This window comes from Idiotropiscis lumnitzeri, chromosome 9 (genome assembly GCF_059441095.1).
Source record: "Idiotropiscis lumnitzeri isolate Australia: NSW breed Sydney's pygmy pipehorse chromosome 9, RoL_Ilum_1.0, whole genome shotgun sequence".
Taxonomy (NCBI): domain Eukaryota; kingdom Metazoa; phylum Chordata; class Actinopteri; order Syngnathiformes; family Syngnathidae; genus Idiotropiscis; species Idiotropiscis lumnitzeri.
The window spans coordinates 19,485,145-19,500,430 of NC_142399.1; the positions used below are offsets into that span (position 1 = coordinate 19,485,145).

Sequence of the window (15,286 nt, forward strand, 5' to 3'; positions counted from 1 at the left end):
AGTTTCGCCTTACAAAGCTCCCTTTCTCAAGTGTGCCTACATTCGCATGTTTGCTAGCACTGGGGGTACCCTCTTTGTACGTGTTAAATGGAGAAAACACACAACTGAGACTGAGCCGTTCAATACGGTACCAATACTACTTTCACAAAATTTATTAATTGAATTCTGTCATACCCTATGTCTGTGCAATGGCCCTAAAATTACAAAGAGTTGGCAAGTCCAAATGTCAAGTTATCTCTAAAAGAGTCTGTGTTCCCTCTAACTTGAATATTGAACCATGCTCCTTCTTAATTGATATTGGTCAGGGTGACAAAGGAAGTTTGGGGATTCCTGGAAGAATGGTGAGTTGTTTTTTGTTATTTGAGTACAGAGATTCAAATCACTCAAAGTTTTGCATCATTGCTCGTTTGCTATCCTGTACTACAGTAACTGCACTGTAAACTATGCAATGATCGGTGGCAGTCTGGGGGTAAATTCCAAATGTTCCACCAGTCTGTGCATACAAATTGCTGTCTTATAAATATGTAAAACAATTTCACTAGTATTCATTTCCTGCTAGTTAAATGTTGCCTTGATTTCTTTGTGTATCGTTTACAGTCTCACAATTATCTGTATGATTTTTTTACTGATCTTTTCGTGGCTCTTGTTGATCCCTGTTGCCATGACAGTGAAGATAATCTGTTTTAGTTGAAAATGTGTCACAACGTTGGAACTTTTGGAAACAATTTTAAATTTTTTTTACAAAACTAATCTAAATGGAACTGGACTACTTATACAAAACACTACAGGCCGGATTTACTAAAATTGCAAAAACACCCATAAATGACTAAATTTGCTTTTCACTCTAACAGACAATAGGCGCTGTTAGTGGGAATGCTGCGCGTGAGCTATGAAGATTGAGGTGAACATGTATTAACGTAGTTGCCATCACGTTAGTATTTTACCTTTTAGGTACCTCCAAATGGTGGAGACCGCCAAGCACTAAACAAAGTTGGACGTGATTGTCTGAGTGGAGAGGGCAAACTAAACCTGGATATTTTGCCAAAGGAGCAATTAGTATAAGTATCTGCCCATCCTGCGTACAATTTCATTTAAACATTTAACATTGCATTCATTTAAATACACAATAGCAGCCACTGCTGTAACTTTGACTTTGGTGTAATTTCTTTGCTTTGCATATTTTCAGGCCACTCAAGCTGCAGTTTGGCATTCATTTTCCTTTTTAATCAAATAACATTCAATTCATTGTTGTGCAGTTTGTGCTCACTCGTCTTGATTGTTGGGACTATTTTTATCCTGTTCAGGGACTTTCGATTTGAAGTGAAGCTTTCTATTACTGTTGCACCACATTTGTGATTTACCTTCGCGATAGAATTCTATCATATCAAAATAGATTTTGGGAGGTTTAACAAAAGCTGTTCACAGTTAGGTATTTTCAATGTCTTCTTGTGTTGTTACCCCTGATATGTACTGGCAGTCCCACGATTCAGTTATTCCTTTTAACTGTGATGTGTATTTTGTTGACCCCGCATATACACACACGTGCATTTCAGTAGCTCTCAGTTTTTAAAACGCTTTAGTGTGAAATTAAACAAATTAACTTGGACGGATTAGATTGGGTTTGTTTCAAAATATGCGCTCTTTTTCATCCGTTTCTTGACAATTTGTATTATTCATAAAAGATCCTATCTTCTTGAGTTCATCCATTATTAGTCCTACATTTTTTGCATGCTCCAAACCCTCTCCATATCTCTAACAGTGGTTCCTCTCTCTTCTGTCTTTCTTCACACCGTTTTGCATGTGACTGCTGTGTTTGACCCCAGGCCTTTAAAGGACAAGCAGGGGAGAAGGTAAGTTTAGGTCATTGGATATTTTTGTGGCTGTTGATTGATGTTATTTGCTAGCTTTGATTTGACATCTTGCCATCTGAAGCTGGGTCAACTTTCGTTACTGCCTTTTTGTTGAGTGAAATAATGAAAGAGCAAACAGGTTGTCATTACATATCACAGGGTTATTGCTTGCGGTGCAGGTTAGAAATCTGTAGCTGAGTGCTGGGCTGTGTTAACAGGTAGCATGTGTTTTGGACCAGAGAGTGGCACGTGTGGTTTAAAAAAAATAAATAAACAAATAAAAAACAGCGCACAGGACACATTCTGTATATGGTTTCCAGCCCTGGTTGGATTTCCTGGACTCTTTGCACCATGAAATAAAAGTAACAATCCATCACTTAAGGCTCTCTGATTTCTAATTCAACCCCCCCACCACCTAAAAAAAGGGAGGTGCATTTCTGATAGTACAACAGACTACACGAGAAGATTTCTAAGAAAACTTGGTATTGTAATTGAATATTTCACTTCTATGTGTAAGTTCTCCCTGATTGAAGTTTCTCAAAATGTAAAAAAATATTGGCCTTATCATGGAAACAACACATGAAACATGAGTAGTAGTTTGAGTTCTCTGAATTTTTTTAAGGTCTTTAATGTTTCAGTTACATGGTTCTTGTTTTTAATAGAGCACAATTGGCTTCCTTAGAGGTTTATATCTCTTGTAATTAGACCAAACCTGAATGGGATGTGAACTAATAATGCAGATGCATGTAAATGAGGTGGGCACTCGCGTTAAGATGCGCAAAATAAAAAAACTTATAATGTTTCTAAGGGGGAAAAAATCAAAACAAAATAGACTTTGGAATATAAATGTACGTTTACTTACATACCACATAATTTATAGAATTTTGAAGAATAAACTACTCTGAGGTTTCCAACTCTAACAATGTACTGGTAAAGAGGAATTGTTCATACACATTGTGGCAAATGAATATTAATGGAGATGTCTGGAAAATGTCATCTTGAAGGCATCACACTTTGCTCTGAATTTGCTAGCCACAATTTGACATGCCATCAGAATGGTGCTCGATTTTCCCCACAATCGCATCACATCCCCCCAGTCATGTTTCCTTGGAATGAAACCTCAGCAGTTCATTAACATTGGCTTGTTCACTTTTATTATACATAGAGAAATGGCTGTGGCTTATTCGATACAACTAAGAGGCAGAGCAATTATTATTATATATTACCATCTACAATGCTCTGGGTAAGTCTGGCATTCATATATATACAGTGAACCCTCGGTTATCGCGGTTAATGGGGACCGAGACCACCCGCGAAAACTGAAAATCCGCGAAGTAGCGGCGCACCTTCAAAAATGCTTAAAAGAAAAAAGTGCGAAATAGCGGCGCACCTTCAAAAATGCTTAAAAAAAAAAAAATAATAATATATATATATATATATATATACGGGTAGAGAGAGAGAGAGTGAAATTCATGTTATAACAAAAAAAAAAAAATTATTATTAAAACTTATTATTTTTTTATTCCCCAGCCATTATTTTTGTATTTATTCAATTACTTCTTTTTGTATTGTTTTAATTACTTCGACTTTTACCTGCTGGTACGCCGTCCGGCGTGCCCTATTAAATGAAAGGTGGCATTCTTCATTTATTTATTTATTCATTTATTCATTCATAACTGACAGCCTCGCGCTCCGCTCATGCCCGGGCGGAAGTTGTTCCTCTTCGGCTTAACTGCCACGCACGCTGGCCGGAGCTCTGGTACGGTCTGAACCGCGCGAAACGTCGCCCCAAATCGTGCCCGGGGGAACGTGCTCTTCTTCGTCCACTCTCTTCTTCGTCCACTCTCCTCTTCGGCGCACGCCGGCCGTCTAACCGCTCCAGCGCCCCGTCGTGCCGCTCGGCGAAACTACAATGCCCCCGAATATTTTTTAGACCCGCGAAGCACTGAACCCGCGAAAGGTGAACCGCGAAGTAGCGAGGGTTCACTGTATACCCTTCTTGAAAAGATATCTTGTTAATATAATTCTGAGTAATCTGACTGGTATTCAATTCCTTTTAGCCAAATTTTGTTGAATGTTCCTTATTTAGAACATAATTGTTTGAATTGAAAAGGAAGAAGACACTTACACAGACATATATGCACATACACACACACACACACCCACACCCCCCACGCACGCACACACACACACACATATATATATATATATATATTAGTGCTGTCAAGTGATAAATTTTTTTAACTAATTAATCACAAAAAATTCCATTATTAATCATGATTACTCACATTTTCCAACTACAATTTTTTTTGCGAAGCTTATAACATATAACTTGAATAATATCTTGGAATTGATGCAAAATCACCAAATATGAAGTATATTTATATCAAAGACTGTTCTAATACCTTTCTTTGATTCTTGAATACGATCTAAATGGAGACAACTTTACAGACATTTGTTTTAAAAACATTTCTCAAAACTGCCCACAAGCGCCACACTCCCGCAGTGTTGGTTTGCAAGGCCCAGTGGTAACTTAAAAACAGTGTTTTGTTCTGAGATGTGCTAAAGACAGCTAATATGGGACAATATTTGCAAAATATGCAAATATTTTTTTAAATAAATCAAACTGAGTTAACTGAGTTAAAACATTTTGGATTAATCACCTGAGTTAATGCTTTAATTTTGACAGTCCATGCGGAGGAAACCCACGCAGGCACAGGGATAACATGCAAACTCCACACAGGATGGCCAGAGCCGGAATCGAACCCACGACCTCTGCATTGTGAGGCCATTGTGCCGCCCTAATTAAATACAGAAATAATTAATTAAGTACAGAAATAATTAATTACAAATCAAAATTATTACGTAAATACAGAAATAATTATATTAATTTTTGTATATAGATTTCCATGCTCACACACATACCTAGGGGCAATTTAGAATGTCCAATCAACCTACCATACATGTTTTTGGAATGTGGGAGGAAACCGGAGTACTCAGAGAAAACCCATGCAGGCACAGGGAGATTATGCAAACTCTGCGCTGGAACGCCATAGCCGGACTTGAACCCTGTACCTCTGATATATATATATATATATATATATATATATATATATATATAGAGAGAGAGAGAGAGAGAGAGAGATTTTTTTTATTTATTTATTTATTTTTTTTGGGGGGGGATGCTATCACCTTTCACTCAAAGCCAGCTCAACTTAGTGAGGTTAAGCAGTATAGAAAATGAATATGGACAGGTCTACTTCACAGTCCCAACCTTTTTTGCACCACGGACCAGGCCTAGAAACGAGTAAACACAAATTGGAAAGATTTATATTTCTTGGAAGTTGAAGACTCTTCTTCTGTCTCATCATTTGGACTGTCCCCCTTTGTGAAGAGCCTCTAAAAATCATTTGTTTTCACTAATATTTGCTAGCTTGTTGGCTAACCTTTTTTGTTTCACTCCTAAAGCAATTGTATTCAGTTGAAGTCACTTGTTTTTTTTTGTTTTTTTTTCATAATGATACTTCTTTCAAATGCTGATGATCAATAAAATATTCCTTTGTTCTGTCTCACTGTACTGGTGAGGATTGGCACTGACCCGCATCTCAGTGGTTAGGGACATTTGGATCATTGTCAATGCCGTGAATAAGTACAACTTGGCTCAGATTTGGGGTGTTCATCTGTTAACTGGACAGTTACAGGTCTGATTAGAAAAATGTTTTGTTCAAGTAAACTAAGGGAGACAGAAATCTGATAGTGATCCTTTAAGATACTTTGATCTTAAATATAACAAATGTATATCAGAAATATGGTAAGACGAGTTTGAGATGTAGATTCAGTGTCCTGTGTTTTTTTTTGTATGTAGAGAAAATCTTTAGAGCCAATTAATGTGGTCGAACTTATGACAAGCTGTTTGCCTAACTTTCTGGAGAAAATGTTTGGTCTCCCCTTATTTTGCAATAGGAACCTCAATAGGCATTAGGCGAAGAAAACATTAAAATGTTCAAGTCGGTTCAACTAAATTATTAATGTAACCGGATTGCCAGTGCACCACTTTTCTTTTTTTTTTTAAAAGCGTTTTTTGTTTTTTTTTGTTGAAAAAACATGAGAATATATTAGTATAATTATAGACCCACTGCAGATGGATATTGAGCTTTTCAATGGATAAAGAAAAGTTCATTTTCAAGGAAAACTTATGCAGTTTGGTCTGCTTGTGATTCCATGGGGAGGATTGTGTGCAATGCACTTTCTCTAAGTGCTTTCTGTTTTTAGTTGTGATTGTGACTTTGCCTTGGCAATTTCACTCCATATATCACAGGGTGGAACACAAAGTTACAAGTAACCTAATCTTTTGCACTAGTGTGCCTGTGCTGTATATCGTCACTTGTCTCATCTCACTGGAAGTTGTGGTCACAGAAATTTGTTTGCCTTTAAACCACACTTAAACATATATTTTTCCATCATCACTCATGCGATTTTGTCTTGGGTGATGAAAGCAGACATTTACTGAGATAGATATATAAAGAGATTTGCATTTGATGTGTTAGTATCCAGCATGGCCTTTTGGTGGGGTTGCATCTGAAAGCAAAGAAATTATCATACAAAATTCTGTGAAATGGTGTTTAGGCTAATGGATCAATGTTATTGAAACATACAGGCAGGGTGGGTGAAACTGTGCATTAATAAGATCCTCTCATTGAAGCTATTGGAACATTAAAACAAATCATCATTTAAGACAGGCAATGTGTTGAACTGAGATACACCATTTATTGAATAAATCAGATGGCCCTGAGGTCTTCCTGATGTTTCAGCAAAGGTTTAACATGCATGTCTCCCTCACAGTTAGAAGATCTGGGTTTGATCTCAATTGGTACTTTTCGGTGTTTTCCCTGTGCTTGGGTGACATACAAAACGCATGCATGTTTTTTTTTAATGATTACATTTCCCGTAGGTGCGAATGTGAGTGTTAATGCTTGTTTGCTTTTATGTGCCCTGAGATCGACTGGTGACCAGTCCAGGGTGGACCCCACGTCTCGCACAAAGTCAACTGGTATAGGCTCCAGTTAACGAGTGGTCTAGAAAATGGATGCATCAGAAGAGTTTGGGGAAATTCCATTACGTACTCCGTATCTGGAGACAAATGGATATGAATCTCGATACACTGATGATGATACATTTAAAACAATTGCGAACTAGTTCACTCCTATTATACGTCCTGTTATATGGTATAACCTTCGAACTCTAGCCAATGTTCCTATGGTGCCTAACCAGCTTTTACCCTCTCAATGCACAACAAATGTGTGTAGCACATAGGTGTCAAACTCTGGCCCGCAGGCCAAATTTTGCCCGCAGTGTAATTATATTTGACTTGTGAGTCTATACCAAATGACTACTACACCATTTTACATTCTATAGATAATAGTAACATTCTATATGATAATAGTAATTATAAAAACTAAACATCATGTTACACTTATAATAATAATTTTCAATAAAAAAAAAATCACCATTTATATTGTTTTAAAAAAATTAAATGCTGGCCCGCGACTTCGTTCAAGTTTTACTTTTCGGCCCAGTGTGTATTTAATTTTGACACCCCTGGTGTAGCGCATAAAAAGAAAAATCAAACCTGAGCATTATCTGCATTTTGTATGTTCATATTGTCCTAATCTGAGGAAATCAAAAACCTTATTTGTCACATGTAGTTTATAGAGCAAGGAAAGAAAAATGCAACAGAAAAAGACTGAAATGCACTGAAAGACAAGGCGAGCAATCATGATGCCTTGTAATCAAGTGATCTATAAGTTCCCGCAAGCTCTGGTGATTGGCTTACCCAGGAAACATGTCACAAGTGACCAAGTCCCATGTGTGAAAAACAACATTGAAGCTAACAATCTACATTGAGTTAGGACATTTAGGCCAGTTCGTCCTGCTTTTAAAATCTGTTACAATGATCTGACAGCTCAAGTTAGCCGACTAATATTTACCACCAAAGATTTTTGCCATTAATTGTTAGCATTAGTTAAAAAGTATGCATTTCAGAAAAGTTCCCATGACATTAAAATCCTTCTTGATGATTGGCTAACAAGTGAAGCATCTCACCACTTACTCAATTTACCTTTTCAACCACTTTCATATTCATGTTGTGATGAAAAGCGCCACTAATGCCACATTCCACTTGATCAGATTTTTTTAATATTATAAGATAACAACTATTAAAGCCTAAATATATATTAGCATGACATGATTATTACAAACATAAGTCAATTATGGCCGATTCACGACATAAAACCTGGCATAAATCCCAGACTAATTTTATTCTTGTAACAAATGCTCGATTTCGATTAAGTCAGGTGGTTTGACTTTTTTGTAACATACGTGTATCATGTAAAGTGTTATGATCTTAGGTTTTGGACAGGTGTGATACTAGTTTAGCCGCCGTGTCTTTGTCTCATGTTGCTCACCGCGGTCCAATGAATGCTGAGGGAGTTTGTGTGAATGCTCAGCCACATGGAAATTTAGAGGAAATATTGGAACTAGCCAAGCTGCTCACTTTCATGCAAGATGCATCCTTGGAGCTTGTTCACAAATCCGAACTGGTGAAAGAGGCAGACAAAAGTAGCAATCTCTAAGGTGTGAAGGGTAGACAAACTCCATATTTTTCTTACATTTTCAGCAGGGGTCTTACACATTTCACCAAAATGTGATATGACATCACGACTTGTTATATAACATTTTACAATTATTGCATTGAACCATTTTCTGCAGTAGAGCGTCTCTGATTTAGTGTGTAACTATGTTTTATCCTCCAGGGAGCTCCAGGAGAACCAGGTCTGTCGATCATTGGACCAAGAGGACCACCTGTAAGTGTCTTGTCTTTCACTATTCTGTATTTCAACAATTTATGAGCTTTGCTACAAACTGTTCCAAGTTAAGAGAAAAATAAAACTTTGGGCTGTTATATTGAAACGTGTGATCTTCATATTATGTGTGATTGGGCAGGGCTGATGTTTCTTGGAATCAAATCCTGAGGGGACAAATTCATATTTTGTTGTGACAATGTAATTGAGTGGCAATGCAATCTGCTGACCAGTGGGAGGATGGAGTGACCTGAGTATAAGTAAACTTGTGACCAGCACATCTGTGGCTGTAATTGGAAAGTCATAGAAGAATACATAATGGGCAAGATTGGGAGAATTACTTTAAAACTGCGAGTCACCAGTTCATTAAGGGCTTCGGCTAGAGTTACTGTTAATTTTAGTTAGCTACTCAATCCGACTACCATAATATTAAAGTAGTAGAACTTTTAAAATGACACATGTATAATTGAGCATAACTAGGCGTTTGCACTTTTATACACCGTTGTAGGATGAACGTAGTCTTTTCCCAGCCAATCCTTGTGGAATCTCTCATTTACATCAAAGGAGGCACAAGTACACAACGCTTGACATTGCGCAAACAGAAATAGACTTGCTGGCGTCCGTGCATGACTTTGGCAGCCGGTAGAGTAGAGCTCCCCTTGAGGATGATGTCGTTGGCCGTGCATGTGACATGGGCAAATAGAGACGGCTTTGCACCCCCAATCATGGGTCTGAGTGTGTTCTGAAGCATTGAACCCAAAAGTAACTTACAGACTGAACAAAAGGTGTCCAAGGACTGAACCTTGAGGGACAGCACACGTCATGGCCATTCGATCAGATTCAAAACTTCCAATGGTCACAATCTTTTTCTCCAAGTAAGACTTTAAAGCTTTTTAGGACTATTCCATTTAATCCCACACAAGATAGCAACTTGTTCAACGGTGTGATATGATCAATTGTATAAAAGGCTGTACTGAGATCCAATAAGACCAGAACTCACGCATTCCGTGCGTTAGACTTTAATCTTATATCATCCATCCAAGACAAATTTGAGTCACAATCATCCGAGTCCAATTCAAGTCCGAGTCACCAACAGACCGAGTACAAGTCAAGTCCAAATGAGATCAAGAAAAACCTTGAGACAGAAAATTACTATTTTCATGACCACAAAATAAGAGAAATTTGATTATGCCCAACAGTCTTCTTAAATGGGATGGAACCCTTTTTATTAACCGTGTGTGCAGATAAACAAACAACATGATTCATGTTTGTAAGTTTTCGAAGACACTGTGGCTAATGCCAGTTCTCAATGGTTAGTTAAAGTAAATTTTACATCCCTGCTGTTGGCAGGCATGGCTGCAAGACTAAGACGGCGTGCTTTGGCGCTCGCAATTAGGCTAACCAATCAGACTACTTTTATAATCTGAAAAACTTTAGCAAAACTTTCTTATGAAAGAGGACGTTCATTTGGCCGAGTCCGAAAACAAGTCAGAGTCAAATACCTGCAGTCGAGACAGCAAAAAACATGTCATGTCTGGAATTGAATACTCCAGCCCTGCTTCAAAGCAGCTACTGTAAGTGTGTGCTGGGAAGGCTCGGCTCACACATCAACCATAATACAACCAAAAAGCGTATGTAAAGAAAATTTTCCCACTTATTGATTCCTTGAAAGCCTTAAAGTCAAAGTGTTACATATCACATCAGACAGAACCACACTAACAGCCTTGGATGATCTTATTGGTTTACCTGGACAAAGTAAGGCCCTTGTATTTCCTAGCATCTGCGTTATGGAACTCAGGTTTATATTGGCTGGACTGGTTTCTTGATTCAAAACATGCTGAATGGCCTGCTAATGATAAAATGATTGTATGTAATTACAGACAGTGTGGAAACACTAGAACTATAGAAGAGGTTTGAATGTGTAATTTGGCCATGATTCAAATGAGGCGAAGCAGCAACGAGACCAATCAGAGGTCAATGACAGAACTTTGCTCAAATACAATATTCCAGTTGAGATTCTATTAATTTCCAAATGACTGTATGTTCATTTTCAAAACCAAAAGTCAAGAACACTTTAAGTAGAACAGCCTTCTGTTGTAGTCATTGATTCTTATGAATTCTAAATCTTTGTGTGCCCACTCTTCCTGAATGGTAATAAGCATCCCTAATGAATAACAGTCTACGAAGGAAGTTCCTCACTGTCGGAGCCAAGTTCAGAACATAGAGGGCTAGACATCCAGTAACGCTTAGACGGTGGTTTACCACATGGATGAGGATATCATGAGGGAATGACAGTTTAGGAAAATGCATAGTTTAAATGCTAAATGGACTTTCCATGACAGTTGAAATGTATCCGACTGATAAGTCTGGACCTTGCTTGTATTATTTTGCAAAAACAGTGTTCCATGCCCCATTTTTATGTGTAGTCCATGTTATGGATAATATGTCTAATTTGCAATTGTAATTTGTAAATTGTATTCTAAGGGAGCAACTTTTCATTTTTCTCTTCAGGGTCAGCCTGGAACAAGAGGATTTCCAGGCTTTCCAGTGAGTAGCACACAATAAAGAATAATAATAATAATTTGAATAGCACAAAATGTAAATTAAAATGATAACAAGATAGTTAACTCAGTTACTTCCTACTCCAATGCAAGAATTACTAACATTTCATCAGGAGGAATGTCACCGCACCCTTTTTATTGCTAAATATCAGTTAAATTTGTTTAATATTTCATTGTTCACATTTGTAATACCATTTGTGATGGAAAATGTTTTCTTTAATTATTTTTTCTAGGGTCCAATTGGGCTGGATGGCAAGCATGTGAGTTTCTTTGAAGTCACTTTCACACAACTCTATAAAGATATAGATTATATACCTATTAAATATTCACAAAATATATGAGGGGTCAATGTTTTATGTTTTCTATTCCTGAAAATTAAACTGAGGTATAATAACCCATGGAGAACTGAATGTATGGAAAGTCATATTTCATGCAATGCGTCCTTTGGAAAATTTGTTTGTTACAACGAAAGGCTCTTAATCCTAATTTTACTGTTCCCACAGGGACAGAATGGGCCCAAGGGTGACATGGTAAGCATTATTTAAAGATGTCCCAGTGTTGTAGTTGAAAAGCAATTCCACTATTATATGCAGATATAAAAGGTAATTTAGGCTATACTGTATTGTTGAAATCCAACGGGATTGCTGTTAATGTCAATTTAGCGTCTCTTTTCTTTTTGAATTTATCTGATCCGAACAGCGTGATCATATAGTGGGATGCAAGCATCAGTGAGCCAAGACACCCATTTCACATATTTCACGGCACACGACCAAAAACAAAAATGTCACCCAAAAAAATTAAATACTGAAATAACGGCAAAGTACTCACTATATGAAATAGGGGCGCTTGAATTGAACACAAAGCTTATATAATCAGAGGAATCCTTGACTTATTCCGTTTTATGAATGGTAACACATGGATACACTGGTTTGTTAGACTTTATGCAACGTAATGGATGAAGCATGCATAAGTAATTAATCTGCCTGTCACCATACATTGTTGGCTAGATAATTTCCCACAATACTACTGATGCTCGCTCATGGCACACTAGTTCAGCATTGCAAATGAGAATCCATTCTCAATTTCCTTACCTGGGAAAATAAAAGGTTAATTGATAAATAACAATATGTTGTGCCACCATAACTTGCTTGAGACTCACTTGTTTAAAAAGATGGGCGCTTTTTTACCCACATTTTCTCTTTGAGAGATGGGTGTGTGGACACAATTCTGACGATTTTGCATGAATCAAAGCTTTCTTAGTCTTGCTCGCGTTTCTGTAAATTATGTTATATCATACTGTGAATGTGTATTTGTTATATCCATGCCGTTATTATATTTGTAGTTGCTGCAGTATACTTGGCTAATGAGCTGAACTTGTTCTCTGAAGAAAAAAGACCTATTTAACCGAGACCAAAACATAAACGCGAACACCCCAAAAAATTAAGTTAATGAAAAAAAAAATTACAATGTATTTTTTTCTGTATTTCAGACACATACAGTAGTCTATGAACATAATAGTATATGACTAGTGTAAATGTTAGAGTGCATATGACAGTGGGAATTTTTGTTTCACAATAATTTTATAATTTCTGCAAATCGCAAACAAATGATCTTTGTTTCCTTGCTTGGCATTATGGTTCAAGTCATGTCTGCGTTGATGACGCTCTCATAATCAATATTGATTCCAATAGCTATTTACCAGAAACTAAAATCATTAGACATTATACCTGTTTGTTTTTTTTTTGTTTGTTTTTTTGGGTGGGTGGGGGTTGACCCACCCAGGCGTGGCAAATGGTAGAAAATGACTCAAATAACTCTTAATGTTCTCTGTGTAATGACTATTCTCTCATGATGCGCTCCTTTAATTGTCTTTTTCTTAACATATGTCAGCGAGAAGTTAAAAGAAATTTGAGAGGCTGTCTGGTTAATATTAGACATACGATTGCTTTCCAAAAGTAGCTTTTAAGTCTGCAGGGTCACCCTTATGGATTGTAATAGACGGGTCGGGCCCCCTAACGCCATCATTTATCAACCAGTTGCTGCACACTGACAGCTCACACCACAGGGCCTGATGGGAAGTCAAACTGAAGGAGTTTGCTCATAACAAGCTCTGTAATTAGTTTGGAGCTAATAGAGGGAACTTGTGCCAGAGCTTATTTACCTCTTGTTATGATTCAAAACTTTTTAAGGTTTAAGACAGTCATTTGCTGATGTCTTTCAGGGTCAGCGTGGCCCAAAAGGACTCCTTGTAAGTCACTTATGTGTACATTATGACACACTTTAGTACAGGATAACTATAAACAAAGTTTGTTTTTTTTCACTTAGGGAGAACCAGGACCTAAAGGAGAGAAGGTGAGATTTGTTGTTCCAACAAGACTGCTGTAATTTATCAGCCTATAAGGAAATTTTATAGAAACGTTAACTGAAACATACCTAATTAATAATAATTGCTATCATCATCATAATAGTAGTACTGTGTAATACCCATTTTTAGAGGGTAACACATTTTTAATGTATTTTTTGTGTACATTACAGCTACATGCAGATCAATACACACAACAAATAATGGCATCTCCAAGCATGTAAACAAGAAATGTACCACATTGGCGCAAGATAAAAAAATCCTTGTTGTTTCTGCTGCCCTCAAGTGGTCAAAATAATAAGTTCTGCTCATCAAAGTCAATCTATTTGAAAGTATTTTCCAGCAGGATGAATCAAGACGTGCATTAAAGCGAGCATCCCTCTGGCATGGTCATTTTTCACTAACAAGCTCAATTTATGTATTTTTTTTAATCAGGAAAATTAATTGATTTGAAATACACATGATATTTGGTGATTTTACATTGATTATGAGATATTATTCAAGTAAATACCTGTTACAAGCTTCATAAAAAATAGCAGTAGAAAAATGTGATTAATCGCAAATAATTAGTTGTTTTTTTTTACATTAATAGTTAAAAAAATTTGATCTTTCTTGACAGCACTAGGATAAATTTGTTTTGGATAAATCAGTCGGCGGCATATTCTTCTGTGTGCTTGAGTCCGAAAAGCCGCACTTTATGGTTTTCACAGACTCCCAATTGACTTAATTGTGAAAGTCACGCAATATTCATGCAACGTACTCACACTGGGTGGAGCGACATTTAAATGCGGACATCCCCTGTCCAATATAGCAGTGTGCTTCCTCTGGCGCTCTGCATATAAATTTGGTTGACTTTTGGTCACAAATTTCAGACACTAGCTGACAACAGCACACGGCAAAGCAAGCCAGGAAACAATATTCCAATACGTACCTTCTCCCTTCACTGATGTAGACCAGCGGAGATGAAATTTCAAAAAAGCAAGCCACGCCCATAAAAAACGGGCGTTATTAAGAAATGTTGAAAGTAGTCGTATAAAACGTATGAAATCACTACGGAGTTGGGAAGGGGGGGGGGCATTGAGGGGTATTAATGAATATTAGTACTGCCCTCATATAGATGTATTTATTAAATAAGTGCCATTGTTCATTCAGCCCAATCAAGTGGCCGTTTAGTATAATTTTGAAAATGAATCAGTCAAATATGTTATTTACACAGTCGCATAGTACAGCTGCTGAAAATGTATGCACATTAAGCCAGACAAATTTATGACCACAGATTATGTTTGTATCTAAGTGTTGCTGTCATGGTCACATCTTGTTTCAACCTTTTCTATTCTCTCCAGGGCGTCTGTGGCGACTACGCACATCGGGTAAGAAAGCATCACGTTAAAAATTATCACGTTAAAACAATCATATGCAGTCATTAAAAAAACTTTGAATACCTGTACCTGTAAACTATTTTATTCCACAGCTGCTAATATTACCATCTGACAGGATGTAGAGTTGTAACCAGGAATGCCAAAGCAGAAAATGTAGTTTGGAAGAGGAGAAACTGAACAGAAGCCTGATATACAAAGACAAGTAGCTCAGACAGTGATAGGTAACATATGCGAGTAGTTTTGCAGTTATTTAACTCGCCATCTCTTGGGTTTG

General features: G+C 37.2%; 1 protein-coding gene across 1 annotated transcript in view; it reads left to right on the forward strand.

The window, feature by feature from the left end:
- Positions 1-226: 226 nt before the first annotated feature.
- LOC148330678 (uncharacterized) overlaps positions 227-15,286 on the forward strand; it is a 61,202-nt gene continuing 46,142 nt past the window's right edge. Inside the window, exons 1-9 of the mRNA XM_088305327.1 lie at positions 227-341; positions 1,824-1,850; positions 8,663-8,713; positions 11,222-11,257; positions 11,505-11,531; positions 11,775-11,801; positions 13,493-13,519; positions 13,597-13,623; positions 14,977-15,003. Of these exons, the coding sequence (XP_088161453.1) occupies positions 339-341; positions 1,824-1,850; positions 8,663-8,713; positions 11,222-11,257; positions 11,505-11,531; positions 11,775-11,801; positions 13,493-13,519; positions 13,597-13,623; positions 14,977-15,003 (252 nt within the window). The 5' untranslated portion in view covers positions 227-338. The remainder of the gene's footprint in view (positions 342-1,823; positions 1,851-8,662; positions 8,714-11,221; positions 11,258-11,504; positions 11,532-11,774; positions 11,802-13,492; positions 13,520-13,596; positions 13,624-14,976; positions 15,004-15,286) is intronic.